At 47.0% G+C, this 14,047-nt stretch overlaps 1 protein-coding gene across 1 annotated transcript in view; it reads left to right on the top strand.

Moving 5' to 3' along the window:
* MAP2K6 (mitogen-activated protein kinase kinase 6) overlaps positions 1 to 14,047 on the top strand; it is a 94,281-nt gene that overhangs the window by 47,379 nt on the left and 32,855 nt on the right. Inside the window, exons 4-7 of the mRNA XM_037913465.2 lie at positions 5,306 to 5,419; positions 10,800 to 10,919; positions 12,041 to 12,157; positions 12,992 to 13,043. Of these exons, the coding sequence (XP_037769393.1) occupies positions 5,306 to 5,419; positions 10,800 to 10,919; positions 12,041 to 12,157; positions 12,992 to 13,043 (403 nt within the window). The remainder of the gene's footprint in view (positions 1 to 5,305; positions 5,420 to 10,799; positions 10,920 to 12,040; positions 12,158 to 12,991; positions 13,044 to 14,047) is intronic.

The raw sequence follows: 14,047 nt of genomic DNA, 5'->3' as shown, positions 1-14,047 counted from the left end.
CTGAACATGGAGGAGGATTGAAATCGGGTTTAGGGCAGGGCTTCCTGGCCATTTTTAAGCATAAAACCACTGACGTTTTCTGTCAGTACTCCCTAAACTATGTGTTTCTCCATTTCTTAGCATCTTTTGTGCTTTATCAGCTAATTCCGCTCCCCCTCCAAAAAAGAGAGACTGTTCTGGCCCATAATATGTATATTATCTTATGTTCATTGTGCCACTGTGTTAAAAGTTTATGTTCAATGCATAGAAATGGGATCATTATACATTTTAAAAGCCATCTCCAGAAAGTATTGTTTATCCATTCAGACTGAAAGTTTGTGGATTACATACTCTCTAGTGCCGTATCTTCAGTAAAATTGTTAACTGGAGAAATGGGTAGAAATGCATATTACATATTTGTTTATAAGTGTGTGACAGAAAATAGCTCAGATCGTTCAGTGTATTGAAATTATAGCACTAGGGATTATATGCATGTGTGTGAAGGGATATATGTCCATCCTAAATCTGTTTTCTAGGGGCTGTAAAATTTTCTACAGAATGAAAGCTTTCATTATATATCTCTCTGGTTTAGAGGATGGAGGTAGGTTCATGGTGGTGGTTTCCTTACACATATGTGTTTGGCAAAACGAGAGTAAAATTGTAAAGTCTTTGGGTCAGGGACAGTCTCTTTGTTCTGTATTTTGTACAGCGCCTTGCACAATGGGGTCCTGGTTCATGACTTGGGCTCCTAGACATTATCACAAATTCCCAATGCAAATCATTATAATTATTATTATAATACAAGCCAGGCTGTGCAGTTACAGTGGATACCAGCATGCTTCTAGAGTTTTTTAAGCAGGAGGTCATAAGCCAAGCACCCTCAAGCACCTTTACGATCGGTGTCCCCTTTACCACTGCAGCCTCTCAGCCGGTTTTAGTTCTTGTCTAAGGTTATTTTCCCCCCTCCTAGGTTTTGATGAAACAGCCCTGCCCCACGGATGCACAGGGATGAGAAGTGTGCTGTCATGCTCATAGCTTGGCTGCTTTAGCTAGGCTGTAGCCAACAGGGACTTGGTCCCAGTACAGAGCATCCGATGAAGTGAGCTGTAGCTCACGAAAGCTTATGCTCAAATAAATTTGTTAGTCTCTAAGGTGCCACAAGTACTCCTTTTCTTTTTGCAGATACAGACTAACACGGCTGCTACTCTGAAAACTAAACTGGCTAGTGAGTCTTCTTGACCCAGAATCCCACACAATCAGAACCCAGCCTACCCCCTTCTGGCCAGTGTCAGTCACAGCTGAAATGTTTCCGTATCATTTAAAGAGGGATTAGCCGCAGCTCATCGAACCTGCCTCGGCCTGTATTCACCTAATCCAGAAGTGAGATCAAGGAGCGTGTGAGGGGTCTTTTGTGTCAGCACATCTGTTAAAAAGCAGCCAGGCTCAGAGCTCGCATATTAGACTGTCCAGCTCCTCCTGTGAGCAAAGCAGCTCTGCAAAGCCAGCCCAGGGGAATGGCCTAGCAAGAGGCCATCCATAGGAGCAAATCCTTCTGTGGAGAAGGCCTAAGAGGTGACTCCCATTTGGTGTCCAGGGAATAACCCAGTTTAATGAGAGTGACCTCATTTCCCTCTGCGACACTTGCAACATCCTTTAACCCTTGCCTGGCTTTTACATAATGCCCCCAACACCACACGCTTAATGGGATTAATAGTAACGTAGTCAGGGGCAAGGTGCTGATTGCTAAACCCTGGGTAATGTTAGTAGTTTTCTTCTACTTCATTCTCCCACCACCAGGATCAATACAAGCCAAGAGGACGCAGCCCAAGAAGCTTACTTTTTAAATGGTCTGTGTGAGCCGTGGTGGTCACTTCTAATAACTGGAGTATTTGCCCTGGTTTATTCCCACCCACCTGCCTGACCCTGAGCTATTGTTCGGCGTCCTTGCTACGAAAGCAAACTCCTCCTTCAGTGGCAGAGTTAACACTTGTATCCTCAGCTGGTGGTCTTAGCACACAGGGCGCTGCCCAGCTCACACAGAGATGGACGTGGAGTTGAGGCAGGGTTTTAAAATTCTCTGGAACTGGATGCAGGCTGAGGGTTTTTCCCAGAAGATTTTTTCTGGATGAGTTTTCTGGGAGCTCAGGCCACTAGCAGTAATGCATGATCTTAACTCTGGTGATCCCAAAGACTTCAGAGCGTTCCTGGACAATGTCCTTGCGACTGGAGTCGGTGACAGTAATTGGCTAGGATCGCCTGCTGCTGCTGGTCCTGATGTGGGATACTGAGTCAGGGCATTATGTGGACCTCATGGAGGGACTCTGCTTAGAATGCTGGCAAAGAACTAGATTGGCTGCTAGGAATTTCCATGTGCCTCATAAGTGTGACTGGCCTGTTCATTAGCCTTTCATTTGTGGGGTGGGGATCCTCCTTATTGGCATCGGATGCCCCCATTTCTCTTACATAGCCTCACCTTCAAGGCAGCCCTCCCTGCGTCAAACCACTGAGAACCAAATGGGCTCTTGCTTCTTCAATGGCCAGAAGCTGATTGCTCCTCTGTAAAGTGTAATAGCCTCAGAACAGCCCTAGATACTGTTGACCCACGAGGTGGGACATAGGGGAGCTGTGATCAAGTACGTGCGTGTACAGGCGTGCAAAACTGAGCTGGGTAACAACTTGACCTGGGGCTCTTGGAAGCGGCCTGATCACCTTGTAAATGGCCATTTTCTCCTAGCTCTAGCTGGAGCAGAAAGTAGGGTTTGTTTTCTTTCCCCATTTTTCCTGCTTCCCCTTGGATACTGACTCATTCCTCAGGAACAATGTCCCTAGCTCCAGCTGAGGTGTGAACTTCCACTGTTTGTTGCTGGACTGTTAACTTCAAAGCCTAGTTCCTCCCCTCTCCCCAGACGCTATTAAACAGCTTCCCCAAGTGCTCGGCCTTGGCATTTCAGTGAGGGACACCTCTTCTGGCTTTCACTCTAAAGACACTTGACTGGTAGGCCTAATGGGTGATGGGGGAGAGAGCCCACTGTCCCCTCCTGAAATATAATCAAAGCCAACTCAGTCATCCCCAACAGCTTGCAGGGCTATAGCCTGGATTGTCAACCTGGGGGAGGGAAGAGATCACACATTCTTCAGCGAGCTCTGACCACCTTCCCTGGCTGTGAGGAGGATCCCAAATCTTTTTTTTGCTGTCAGAACATGGCATCGCTGAAATATTGCATTAAAAGTACGGTGTGGGCGTGTACCTCTACCGGCAGGAGGGCAGAATCAGTTTGGTCTACTGCTGACTTAACCTGCCGTCTGAAGTTTTTGACTCCTTTCTTACATTGGAGGCTTTTCTTCATCTGTGCTGCTACCATGAATTTATATGTCTAAGATTCTAACCAGCGCAGGTCAGCCTGTCCCCAAATCAGATTCCGAGGAAAACAAGGATAGAGTCCAGTTCCATTTGACATCATAAATTTTTCCAGGAAAACAAGAACGTGCAACAGCCGCTTTTATTAGCGTAAATGTCCCAGGAGCTTTAATAAGAGCACAATAAATCCAGGCAATAAATTGGTTAGGACTATCTCTTGCCACTGAATTTATTAGGTGATGTATTAGGTCATTAGCATTTTACGATATCTGTCATTGGGCGTTTGTCTCTCTTTCAAGTTTGAATTTTTATTTTCCCTGGCATAGCACTGGGGCTGGGAGATGGAAAGGGGGGTGTGGGATCTGCAGCTCAGGGGCTGGGAGATGGAAAAGGGGTGCGGGATCTGCAGCTCAAGGGCTCAGCGTCAAGTCAAAGAAATACCTGCTGCTAAAGTGATCCCTTGTTCCAAGAAAAGTGGTTCACATCCACAATCCCAAGAAAGAGGGAGAGAATTCCAATAGGAGCTCTGCATGGAGGCAGAAAGACCGTGCTGGAAGGCGCAAAGAGGCAAGCGCTCATAAAATACAGAGCTCAAGCTTTTTTTTTTTGAATATGGCGTCCCATGGAGGAGGGGGACTTGATTGGCTAGCAGTCAGTACCCTGGTAGGAATTAGCTGTCTCTGTCCCAGAATGCATTTGTCCTGCAAGGTTCCTTTAGGACATGATATCATCATGCTCCTGTTCCACAGGCTGTATTGTGTTCCCTAGAGTAGGCTACTTGTCCCTTTCCCTTTAACTTTGCTGCTAAATTTCAGAACGCTGCCTGAAAAAGAGACAAAGGGCTCGTTTCGGAAGAGTTTGCATTAAACAGCAGGCACGGTGTTGGACAGAACAAGATGCTTGGATCCATGTTAACACAAAAAAAGCTAGTGAGGGCTGGTTTTACAGTAAATGTAATTGTGACCAAACAGCCCGCGTCCAAGGTGTGCGGTAACACAGTGCGTGCGCCCAAGCTCTCGGAACCCTCTCCGGGTAGCACTTTGCAGGCGGCAGATTTTCCGCGGCTCAGGTAGAAAGCGGTGTGGGATTACGTGCTGTGAATCAGTTCATTATAACCAGTCGCTTTCAGCAGGACGGTTGACTTCTGCGGTGGGGCGTTCAGCCGGCTTGAGCAGCGGAGACCTATTTCAAAACCCAGAAATAATAATGAGCAAAAATACAGCCAGTGCACAATATTGCGTCGAAAAGAAGAAGGGGCAGGGCAGAAGGCAGAGCTGAAAACAAAGTCGTCCTTTAGGCAAAGCCAAGAGAAAGCAATCGGTAACGCTAGACAAAATAAATCTACCGAGGTTTAAAGTGGCACTCTCAACTCCGATCTGGCCCCGATACAGGTTTGTAGACACAAGCTTTTCAAACCCTAAGACCATTTGGAAACACTTCCTTGGATTATTTTTTTGAAGACATTCCCATGGGAAGAGTTGTTTCAGCATTTTCCGGCAGCGTTTTCAATGACCATTGCAGCACTGAGAACCTGAAAGTGAAAACTGACTAAATGAAATGGGAACTGGCTTGATTTTCCTTGCCTAAAATTTAGGAAATATAACTGAAAAGGTTGGAAAGTCCGTTCTTAAAACTCCTTCAGCTCCATGTGAGGTGCTATTAGTCACACATGTGAGGGCTGCACCACTGTAGTGATATACCTCTTCTGGGGCCTAGCGAATCCTCACAGCACTCCTTGGGGGTTAGGGTCAGTATTCTTATCCTCATTTTACAGATAGGGAGACAGGCTAGAGAGGGGAAGGTCATCTGCCCAGTACCACCAGTGGGAGCTGGTGTTCAAGCAAGGCCTAGATCTTAGGAGTTCCTGACTTCCTTTATCACCCTGTCCATGGTGACTTCAGTGAGGAAAACCGTTGCACCTGTTCTGTTGCCTTTGGCCTTTTTCACGGTGGTCTTTTCCTCCCACAGAACTTCGAAGTGAAGGCCGATGACCTGGAGCCGATCTCTGAACTGGGCCGAGGTGCTTACGGGGTGGTGGAGAAGATGCGGCACATGCCTAGCTCACAGATCATGGCGGTGAAGGTAGGGTGAGACTCCTAAGGTGTTTTCTATGTGTGTATGTGTGCTGACCCGTCAGGCTGTCCTCAACATAAGCTTCCACTCTTACCTTCACTCGAGTAGGCCTTAGTCTGACAAGGGACTTACTCTTTCCATGTGGAGGTGCTGAGATGGACAGGACATTAAGCCTAATTCAAGCCCAGATCTACACTTGGAAAAAAGGTGTGTTTTTCAAATGTGACCGCTGACGTGTTTAAAAATCCTAGTGTAGACAGGGCAAGTTATTCATCTGCACACCTAGGACTTTAAAATGCCTTAGCTCTCGTGTTTTGAAAGTACACTTCTTTTCTTAGTGGAGATATACACTCTGGCTTACAGGAACTCCTCACTTAAAGTCATCCCGGTTAACGTTGTTTCGTTGTTACATTGCTGATCAATTAGGGAACATGCTCGTTTAAAGTTGTGCATTGCTCCCTTATAACGTCGTTTGGCAGCCGCCTGCTTTGACCACTGCTTGCAGGAAGAGCAGCCCGTTGCAGCGAGCTGGTGGGGGCTTGGAACCAGCAAGCCGGCAGCCCCCCTATCAGCTCCCCACTCCCCTAAGTTCCCTGTGCAGCAGCCGCCCAGCAGGCTATCAATTGCCTGCAGTTCAGCTGTCCCTCCCCCCTATTGCCCTGTGCTGCTCCTGTCCCCTGCCTTGGAGCTGCTCCCCTAGCCTCCTGCTTGCTGTGTGGGGGTGGGGAAGAGAGGGGCTAATGTCAGGGTGTCCCCCTCCCCCTTGCTCCTGCACCCCGCTTACCCCATCTCCATAGAGCAGGGGGACACAGGACAGGGCTCAGGATGTAGAGAGCTTCCTGGCAGCAGGTGTGGTCTCAGCTTGCTGATTAACTTAACAAGGCAGTGTACTTGAGTGGGTCAGCGTACTTAAAGGGGAAATGCACACACACACACACACGCACACACACACACACACACACACACGGTGTGTGTCTCTGTCTGCCATGCTGTCTCCCCTCCCTCCATTCCTGCTGCCTTGTAGAGTGTGAGGCTACATTAACAACGAGTTAACCCTTGAGGGCTCAGCCAATTGCTAGTTCATCATTTAGCAGTAAGGCATTCCCTGGGAAATATCTCACCCTCTGACTCCACCCCCTCAACCAAGCTTCACAATCATCATTGCTGTGTACAGTATTAAATTGTTTGTTTAAAATTTAGTGTGTGTGTGTGTGTGTGTGTGTGTGTATATATATATATATATATATATAGTGTCTTTTGTCTGGCAAAAAAAATTTCTCTGGAACCTAACCCCCTCTATTTACATTAATTCTTATAGGGAAATTGGATTCGCTTAACATAGTTTCGCTTAAAGTCGCATTTTTCGGGAACATAACTACAACGTTAAGTGAGGAGTTACTGTAGTTTGAAAACCAACTACTGCAGGTGTGAATTTGTCCCATTAAGTCAGGAGGATCCATGTTTTGCACTGCAGGCCACTTAACAGGAGCCTAAGGGTCACATATAATTAAGAGCATCCACTTTTAATAGGCATGTGCAGACCATGGAGATTCCAGAAGACTTGTGGGTGGATGAAGACGCACCACATCATACAAGGAGATGCATTCTCCACAGGCTGTACGTCCCTATTCAGTGTAAGGGCCTTTCCTTTGGCCTCGGCCTCCCCCTGCGTTAGAACTTTAGAAAGAGGTGAATTTCTCTTACTGCAAACAGAACAAAAGGATACGAGGAGTGTCTGTGTGCACCGTTCATGTATCCTGTCTCCAATTTAACATGACATTTTTGGGGGGCAAATGGGGTAATCTTTGTTGTAACCCCTCTGACTGAGGCAGTAATTGCAGTACACTCTGATCTGAGCCCTGTATTGTGAACTTTACCCATTTCCGTTCATATTAACCTACGTTCATTTTATTTTATCGTCGTCATCATTTCATGGGGTTGCTCCTCTGCATCTTTAGTAATCCATGGGTGGGTATGTATGTATTTATACACCCCTCCAGCCCCCAAGTAAATAGTACCTGTAATAAAAGTACCTTCAGGGACTTTTGGTAGTTGAGAGCTCTTTAATCTATCAGAAAAAGGCATAACAAGACCCAGTGGTTGGTATCTGAAGTGGGACACATTCAGATTAGAAATAAAGCCCAATTTTTTAACGTTGTGGGGAATTAACCGCTGGAATACTTGATGTAGGAATGTGATGGATTCTTCATCACTTTAAAGGCTTTTGATCCTGACTGGATCTCATTCATGCAGGTATGATCTACCTCAACCAGAAGTTAAGGGCTTGGTCTAGAAATTACTCGTTAGCCTGTTATACAGAAGGTCAGACTAGATCATAACAGTCCCTTCTGACCTTAAAATCTATAACTCTGAATATACATGCATATGAAGAGTGAGAGGGATACGTAGTATTGGGCAGTGTGTATACCACAATCAGAAGACCTGGGGCCTGATTCTCCTCACACTTACAGAGGGGCAGCAGACCCCCAGACCCTATGCCTCTGACACAGAACATCTGTTTTGCAAATGGTGATCGTAGCAGAGTCAATTTGCTGCCACGGCGCCTCCTGCTGGGGATTAGCTCTCTTGGACCACCAGGACGCCTTTTACTAGTGGTGTCTCACTCGCCATTACTTCCGCTTCCTCCACCGTCTCCACCATCAGGACCTGTGTTGCTCCCAGACCATGGTGTCCTCTTGGGACATGGCCCTCCAGCTGTGCCCCAGCCCGCTGTCTCCCCCATTTCGGGGGACAGGCAGTCCTCAGTCCCTCCACTTGCCTCAGCGGCCAGCTGCAGTCACTAGTCTAGCCCCTGGCTTCAGGGGCAAACTGCAGTCTGGATTTAGGCCACTCTCCTCATTGGCAAGTAGAGGTAAAGGGTGTGTGTGTATGGGAAGGAAACCCAGGCCCACCTGCTACTCTGGGTCCCAGTCCAGGGACCCTATAGGTGGCAGCCACTTACTGCCCCTCTTCTTATTCCCGCTGCCTACTTTCCCTGGGCCACTTCCCCCGTAGCCCTAGCACCTTCCCTGCCCTTGCTTCAGGGCCTCAGTCTGGCCATGGTCAGCCAAGAGCTCCCCTATTGCTCTGCTACCCTGCCCAGCACTGCAGTATCTTCGGTGCTCCTCAGCAGAACTTCCCCTTTGCTCTCCAGGAAGAGACTGCCCCTTGCTCTGCTGAGCAGCCCTTTATATATGGGCTGCTCCAGCAAACCTTCTCCTGATTGGCTGGGTTCTCTAAGGCTGCCTTAACCCTTCTCCTGCCTGTGTGAGCAGCTGCCCCACCACAGTGACTCTTCCAGCTTCATGCCTTCATGGCCTCTGATAAATGCATTAAGCTCAGCATCTTCATCCAGCATCTGGACCTGCTAGCTTCAGAAAAGCCCTCTGAATACCACCACTTGGAAACAAAGAACCCCATTGTTACCAGCTGTCATGAAGTTGCATTCTTTTCTTAAAGCTCCAGCTCCTGGGCTCATGAGATTATAGGAGAATTGCCACTTTCAATTTTTATTTTAAAGTAAATTTCTAGCCCTCCTGACTGTTGAGAAAAGCCTGAAAATGTAACCCCTAAAGGTTCTGGCACCAGAAGAGAAAACCCAGACGTTAGTTTAAGAAATCTCATGCTTTTTAATGCAATCTCATGATTTTTGGAAGCCTGATTCATAATTTTTTAATCTTGGGGCTGGCAATACTGGGATCCACTTAGGGCTATTTAGTGCAGGGACCCTGTTAGGGTGACAAGATAGCAAGTGTAAAAAGTCAGGACAGGGGGTGAAGGGTAATAGGTGTCTGTATAAGAAAAAGCCCCCAAAATTGGGACTGCCCATATAAAATCGGGACATCTGGTCACCCTAGACCCTGTCAGGTTGATGATTTTGTTAAAGTCCTCTGTAAGAAAATTGTAGATTAAAATGGCAATAATTGTTAAACCATAATTTACTTTTTACTGTGCTCTGTTTTTCTGTGGATTTCTCTTCGCTGGGACACTGAAAATATTGAAAAGTCAGTTTCATTCTTGTTTCTAGTCTCCTGGGGGCAAAACTGTGTTTTTGTTCTGTGTTTGTACAGCGCCTAGCGTAATGGGGACCTGGTCCATGACTGGAGCCCCTAGGTTCTACCACAATATGAATAAATAATAATAATAATAGTTAAAAAACAAACAAACCCCAAACTGTCTTGTAATTAAAGAAAAAAAGTGAGAACAGATGTGTTGTACATAAGTTTTCTAAAAGGATATTTTTACAGAGCCTGAATCTTGGGCCAAATTTGAGCTGATATTTTCCTTTTAAAATAAAAGGAAAAAAAAGATGCAAGGCTGAAAGTAATAGGTGAAGTGAAACAAAACTCTTAGCTCATCAATACTGCCAAGAACACAACAAAGCTTTCCCAGTATCTGTGGGACAAGGACTAGTCTTAAGGTACATCTACATTGCAGCTTGGAGGTGTAATTCCCAGCCTGGTTAGCCATACCCTTAGAGCCTGCATTCTGTACATTTTGTCTGTTCTCTTTGTTCTGGTGTCCACCAGGTTCCAAAAGCCCTCTGAAAATGGGCATGACTGGGGTTAGACAGGATGGTGGGAGCGTACAGAGCTGTTACTTATTTTCTTCCTAGCTGCTCCACATTGCTGAGCCATTTAATTCTATTATTAGGCTCCAGTGGCTTTGACCAAAGAGCCTAGAATATCTGCATCTGGTCCACGTTTAACTGTGTGAGCTTATAAAGCTACCTTAGCATCACAGGCACTTGCTGGCAGCTGTCACTGGGGCCTTCCCGTGATGGAAGGAGCGAGAGAAAGAAAAAGAGATAAAGAAAGAGATGTTTCAATAACAATAATCCTTTGCCCTTCTGTAGCAGCTCTCCTCCGAGGATCTGTCAGGGCTTGACAGACATAAATCCCACCTCACCCCGGTGGGGTAGGTAAGCCCGATTATCCCTGTTTTACCATGGCACAGAGAGGTTTAAAGATCAAATTTTCAAATGTCCCCTCTAGTTTTGGGTGCCTGACTTGAGACATCTGATAGACTTGTTTCAAGCCACAAAAGGAGTCATTGGGCAGGGATAGAACTCGGGAGTCCTGACTCCCAGGACCAAATTCTCTGCCGGTGTAAATTGCTGCAGCTCTGCAGTGATGGCAGTTTACACCAACCTAGAATTTGCCCCCCCCCCCCGCCCCAGTTCCCTGCTCTATCCATATGACCACAATGCCTCTCAGTTGTAAAGAGAGCCAGGAAAAGGGGAAATGATTTAGAATCTGGAGTAAATGCCGGGACTTCAGTGTTGCGTTGTGTGGCATTTTCCCCTCATGTAGCTGTTGTGAGCACACATATGCGAGTGAAACACGGCATGCGGCTGGGAGAGCCAGTGCTAAAATGCTCTCTCTTCCAGCGGATCCGAGCCACAGTGAATAGCCAGGAGCAGAAGAGGTTACTGATGGACTTGGATATCTCCATGAGGACGGTAGACTGCCACTTCACAGTCACTTTCTATGGTGCGCTCTTTCGAGAGGTACGGCATTCTGGATTCCTGCCTACACCTTTCCCTTACTTCGCACTTACACTTGCTTGGCTTGGAGGCCACTGTGATGGGCACTGTTAAAAAAATGTAATAGAAGTTAGAAGATTAGACTACATTGTAAGCCTTTCCCCCAGCCATCTAGGCACTTATGCTGTGCCCCTCCCTGGGGTGTCTGTTTTAATACACCACCATTGGTGTACACTCTGCTATGCAGATAGGTATAAAGACGTGGTCCATCCCTAGGGGAATTTACAGTCTGATTCACAAAGGCTTCCTTGATCAGAGGAGATAAAACGCCCAAGGATCCTGGGTGAGGTGGGGAAAGCCATCTCTATGGCACTACCAGTTTCTATAGTGTTTGTTTAGACCCGGACAGTTGCGTGCTGAGAACATCAGCTCATGGCACATTGAGTTGCCTAGAGTTTAAAGCCAGAAGGACCATTAGGTTCTCTGATCTGACCTCCCGTTTATCACAGGCAGTAAATCTTAGACCCAGACACCCCTAACCCATAGTTCTCTTAAACATCCCTCCAATGGTAAATACTGCTCTAGACGTGTATTGAGCCAGGGAACTAGAGAAGAAAATCACCGCTGGGGAATTTTTCAAAAGCATCTCAGCCCTATTTTCATAAGTGATTTAGGCCAAAGTGACTAGTGATTTTGGGTACCTCAGCTTTTGGGTGCTGAATCTGGGACACCGTAGAGGGGCCTGATTGTTAGAAAGTGCTGAGCACCCATCCTCTGAAAATCTGTCCCCTTTGAGAAGTCCAAGTTGAACAACCAAAAATGGAGGCATCCAGAATCTCTAGTCACTTGTGAAAATCTTGGGGCCTTAGGAACTTAAGTCCCATTGACTTTCAGTGTGGCTTAGACTCCTAAGTCATTTAGGTGCTTTGGAAAATTTTACCCAATATCTGATTTTTAAACCCTTGAGCCATGTAGTGCAGCACCATATATAAATCAGACACATTGCACTTAACCCTTTTGTGCTTGGAGGAAAATGGAAAGCCCAGTGCAATCTTCTATGAGACGTTTAAAAAGTCAGCAAAAGCAAGCCAAGGGCGAGCGCTGTAGGAGAGACTGGGCAGATGTTTGCTTTCTCTTTCCCCCAGGGAGATGTGTGGATTTGCATGGAGCTGATGGATACCTCGCTGGACAAATTCTACAAACATGTCATTGACAAAGGCCTGACGATTCCTGAAGACATCTTAGGGAAAATAGCCGTCTCTGTGAGTACAGGCAGGGGTGATGTTTCTATTCTAAACCGAGGCTGTGGGGATCTAGCGTCCCTGCCATCGGAGCCCTGGGATGAACTTGGCCCACAACCCAGCCCACATGCTAATTCTTATTTGGCTTCCAGTATTTGGTCTGCAGTGACGTGTCTGCATTTATGAGCCATAAATGCTCTCAAATCTGCCGATCTGCTTTTCAATTATGAAGCAGAAAACCCGATTGATGTGGAGAGGGCACAGCAGCTGCTTTTCCTTTCCATCAATGCACTGTCATTCCCAGGAGATCTCTGAGCATGCATATTCCCTTAGAGCAGTATGGATCAGAGGAAGGTTAGCTGTTGGTTGCGGGGAGGGGACCAGCCTGCCAGGGAGGGAGGAAAGCTAGGGGGAGAGTCAAGTGGAAATCAGGGAGGTGTCCTTGCCAGTGCGGGAACGCATTTTGCATGCTCACACATCTCACAACTATTGCCATGAATAGTAAATCCAGGCGTGGCGGGGGGGCAAGAGCCCCCCAGGAATTCCTTCTTTAAAGATCCTGTGTAGCAAGAAAAGTTGAACGTGGCTCGCCTGGGTGAGCTGCATTCTCAGCTCTCCACTAGGAGTCGCTACCGAGGCACACTAGCCCACACCTGCCACTGAGCACGCTGCCTCCCTAGCACGCACGGCTGTGTGCTGCCAAAATGACAAACCAAGATCGTTTCCCCCAAGCGGGGCCGATGGGGCGAGCGCGGGGCAGTCGCTGTTGAGGCAGGAGAGGTGAGCTAGCAAGGTGTGATCAGCCACGTCATGCTGCCGCCCGCTCTGGTTCACTGTAGATTTGTTATGTTTCAGATTGTAAAAGCACTAGAACATCTACACAGTAAGCTCTCCGTAATTCACAGAGGTAAGTGTGACCTGCGCAGCTTCTGGCACTGCTTGTTTCTCACTGAGCCCTGTGTCACGCTCTTAGTCCAGCAGGGCTTATACTCAGAGCCTGGCTTGGTGCACTAAAGATAGCCCAAATACATGAGGTTTGGGAGGCAGGGGAAATCCTGTGGTCCAGCAACCCAGGATAACCCAAAGCCTGCTCAGGATGAGTGGTGGGTTGTTGAGTTGCTCTTAAAACTCCCATCGACTTGCCAGCACATCTCCCCTGAAGCTGAACACAGAAAACAGCTTCCACCTTCACTTGGCTAGCAGAAGAAATGGATCATTTGCATGCTTGCTTCATTGGATTCCTCTTCTGCTTCTGCTTCCCCATTGCATGCTGGGAAGGGCACAGCTGGCTAACTATGGGCCTAACTCAGAGCTCCTTGAAGTCCATGGAAAGACTCCCATTGGCTGGGATGGGCTTGGGATCAAGTTCTGCATATGCAAACTCCTCTCCGGGTGCAGAATGGGGCAGAACTGCCGTTTGGTGGCATTTACACTAAGGCCGGGAGCAAGTCTCAGATTATTCACCCTCTCATGCAGGCCAGATCAACAGCTTAGCCTGTGGGAGAGGCATGTAACATACGTTTATAGATGAATTAAGCTTTAAAAAGCCCGACATAGGTACTAAAAAATAAAAATTGGGGCCTACCATATTTTCCTTTCTGGCAACCACATTTGACCTCCAGATTTGTGATCAAACCTGCAATGTTTGGTAATATTAGAGACACTGGCAGGGTAAATATCTTCGTGTGTGTTTCAGCCCCCCCAAATTTCCTGACCAGTATCAGAAATCCAAAATTATTAAAACTGAAAAAATGTTTGTTGTGTGTTTGTACAGCACAGTGGGGTCTGGTTCATAACTGGGGCTCTCAGGTGCTACTGTAGCTTACTGTAGCAATAATAATTCATTTCCCCATTTGTTTTTCGGTTTTTTGCCCTCCGCGTTAGTGTCAGATCAGTTTCAGGATCTGACCC

Source organism: Chelonia mydas, chromosome 14 (genome assembly GCF_015237465.2).
Source record: "Chelonia mydas isolate rCheMyd1 chromosome 14, rCheMyd1.pri.v2, whole genome shotgun sequence".
In the NCBI taxonomy this organism is placed as follows: Eukaryota; Metazoa; Chordata; order Testudines; family Cheloniidae; genus Chelonia; species Chelonia mydas.
This window is presented reverse-complemented; position numbering and strand designations above follow the sequence as displayed.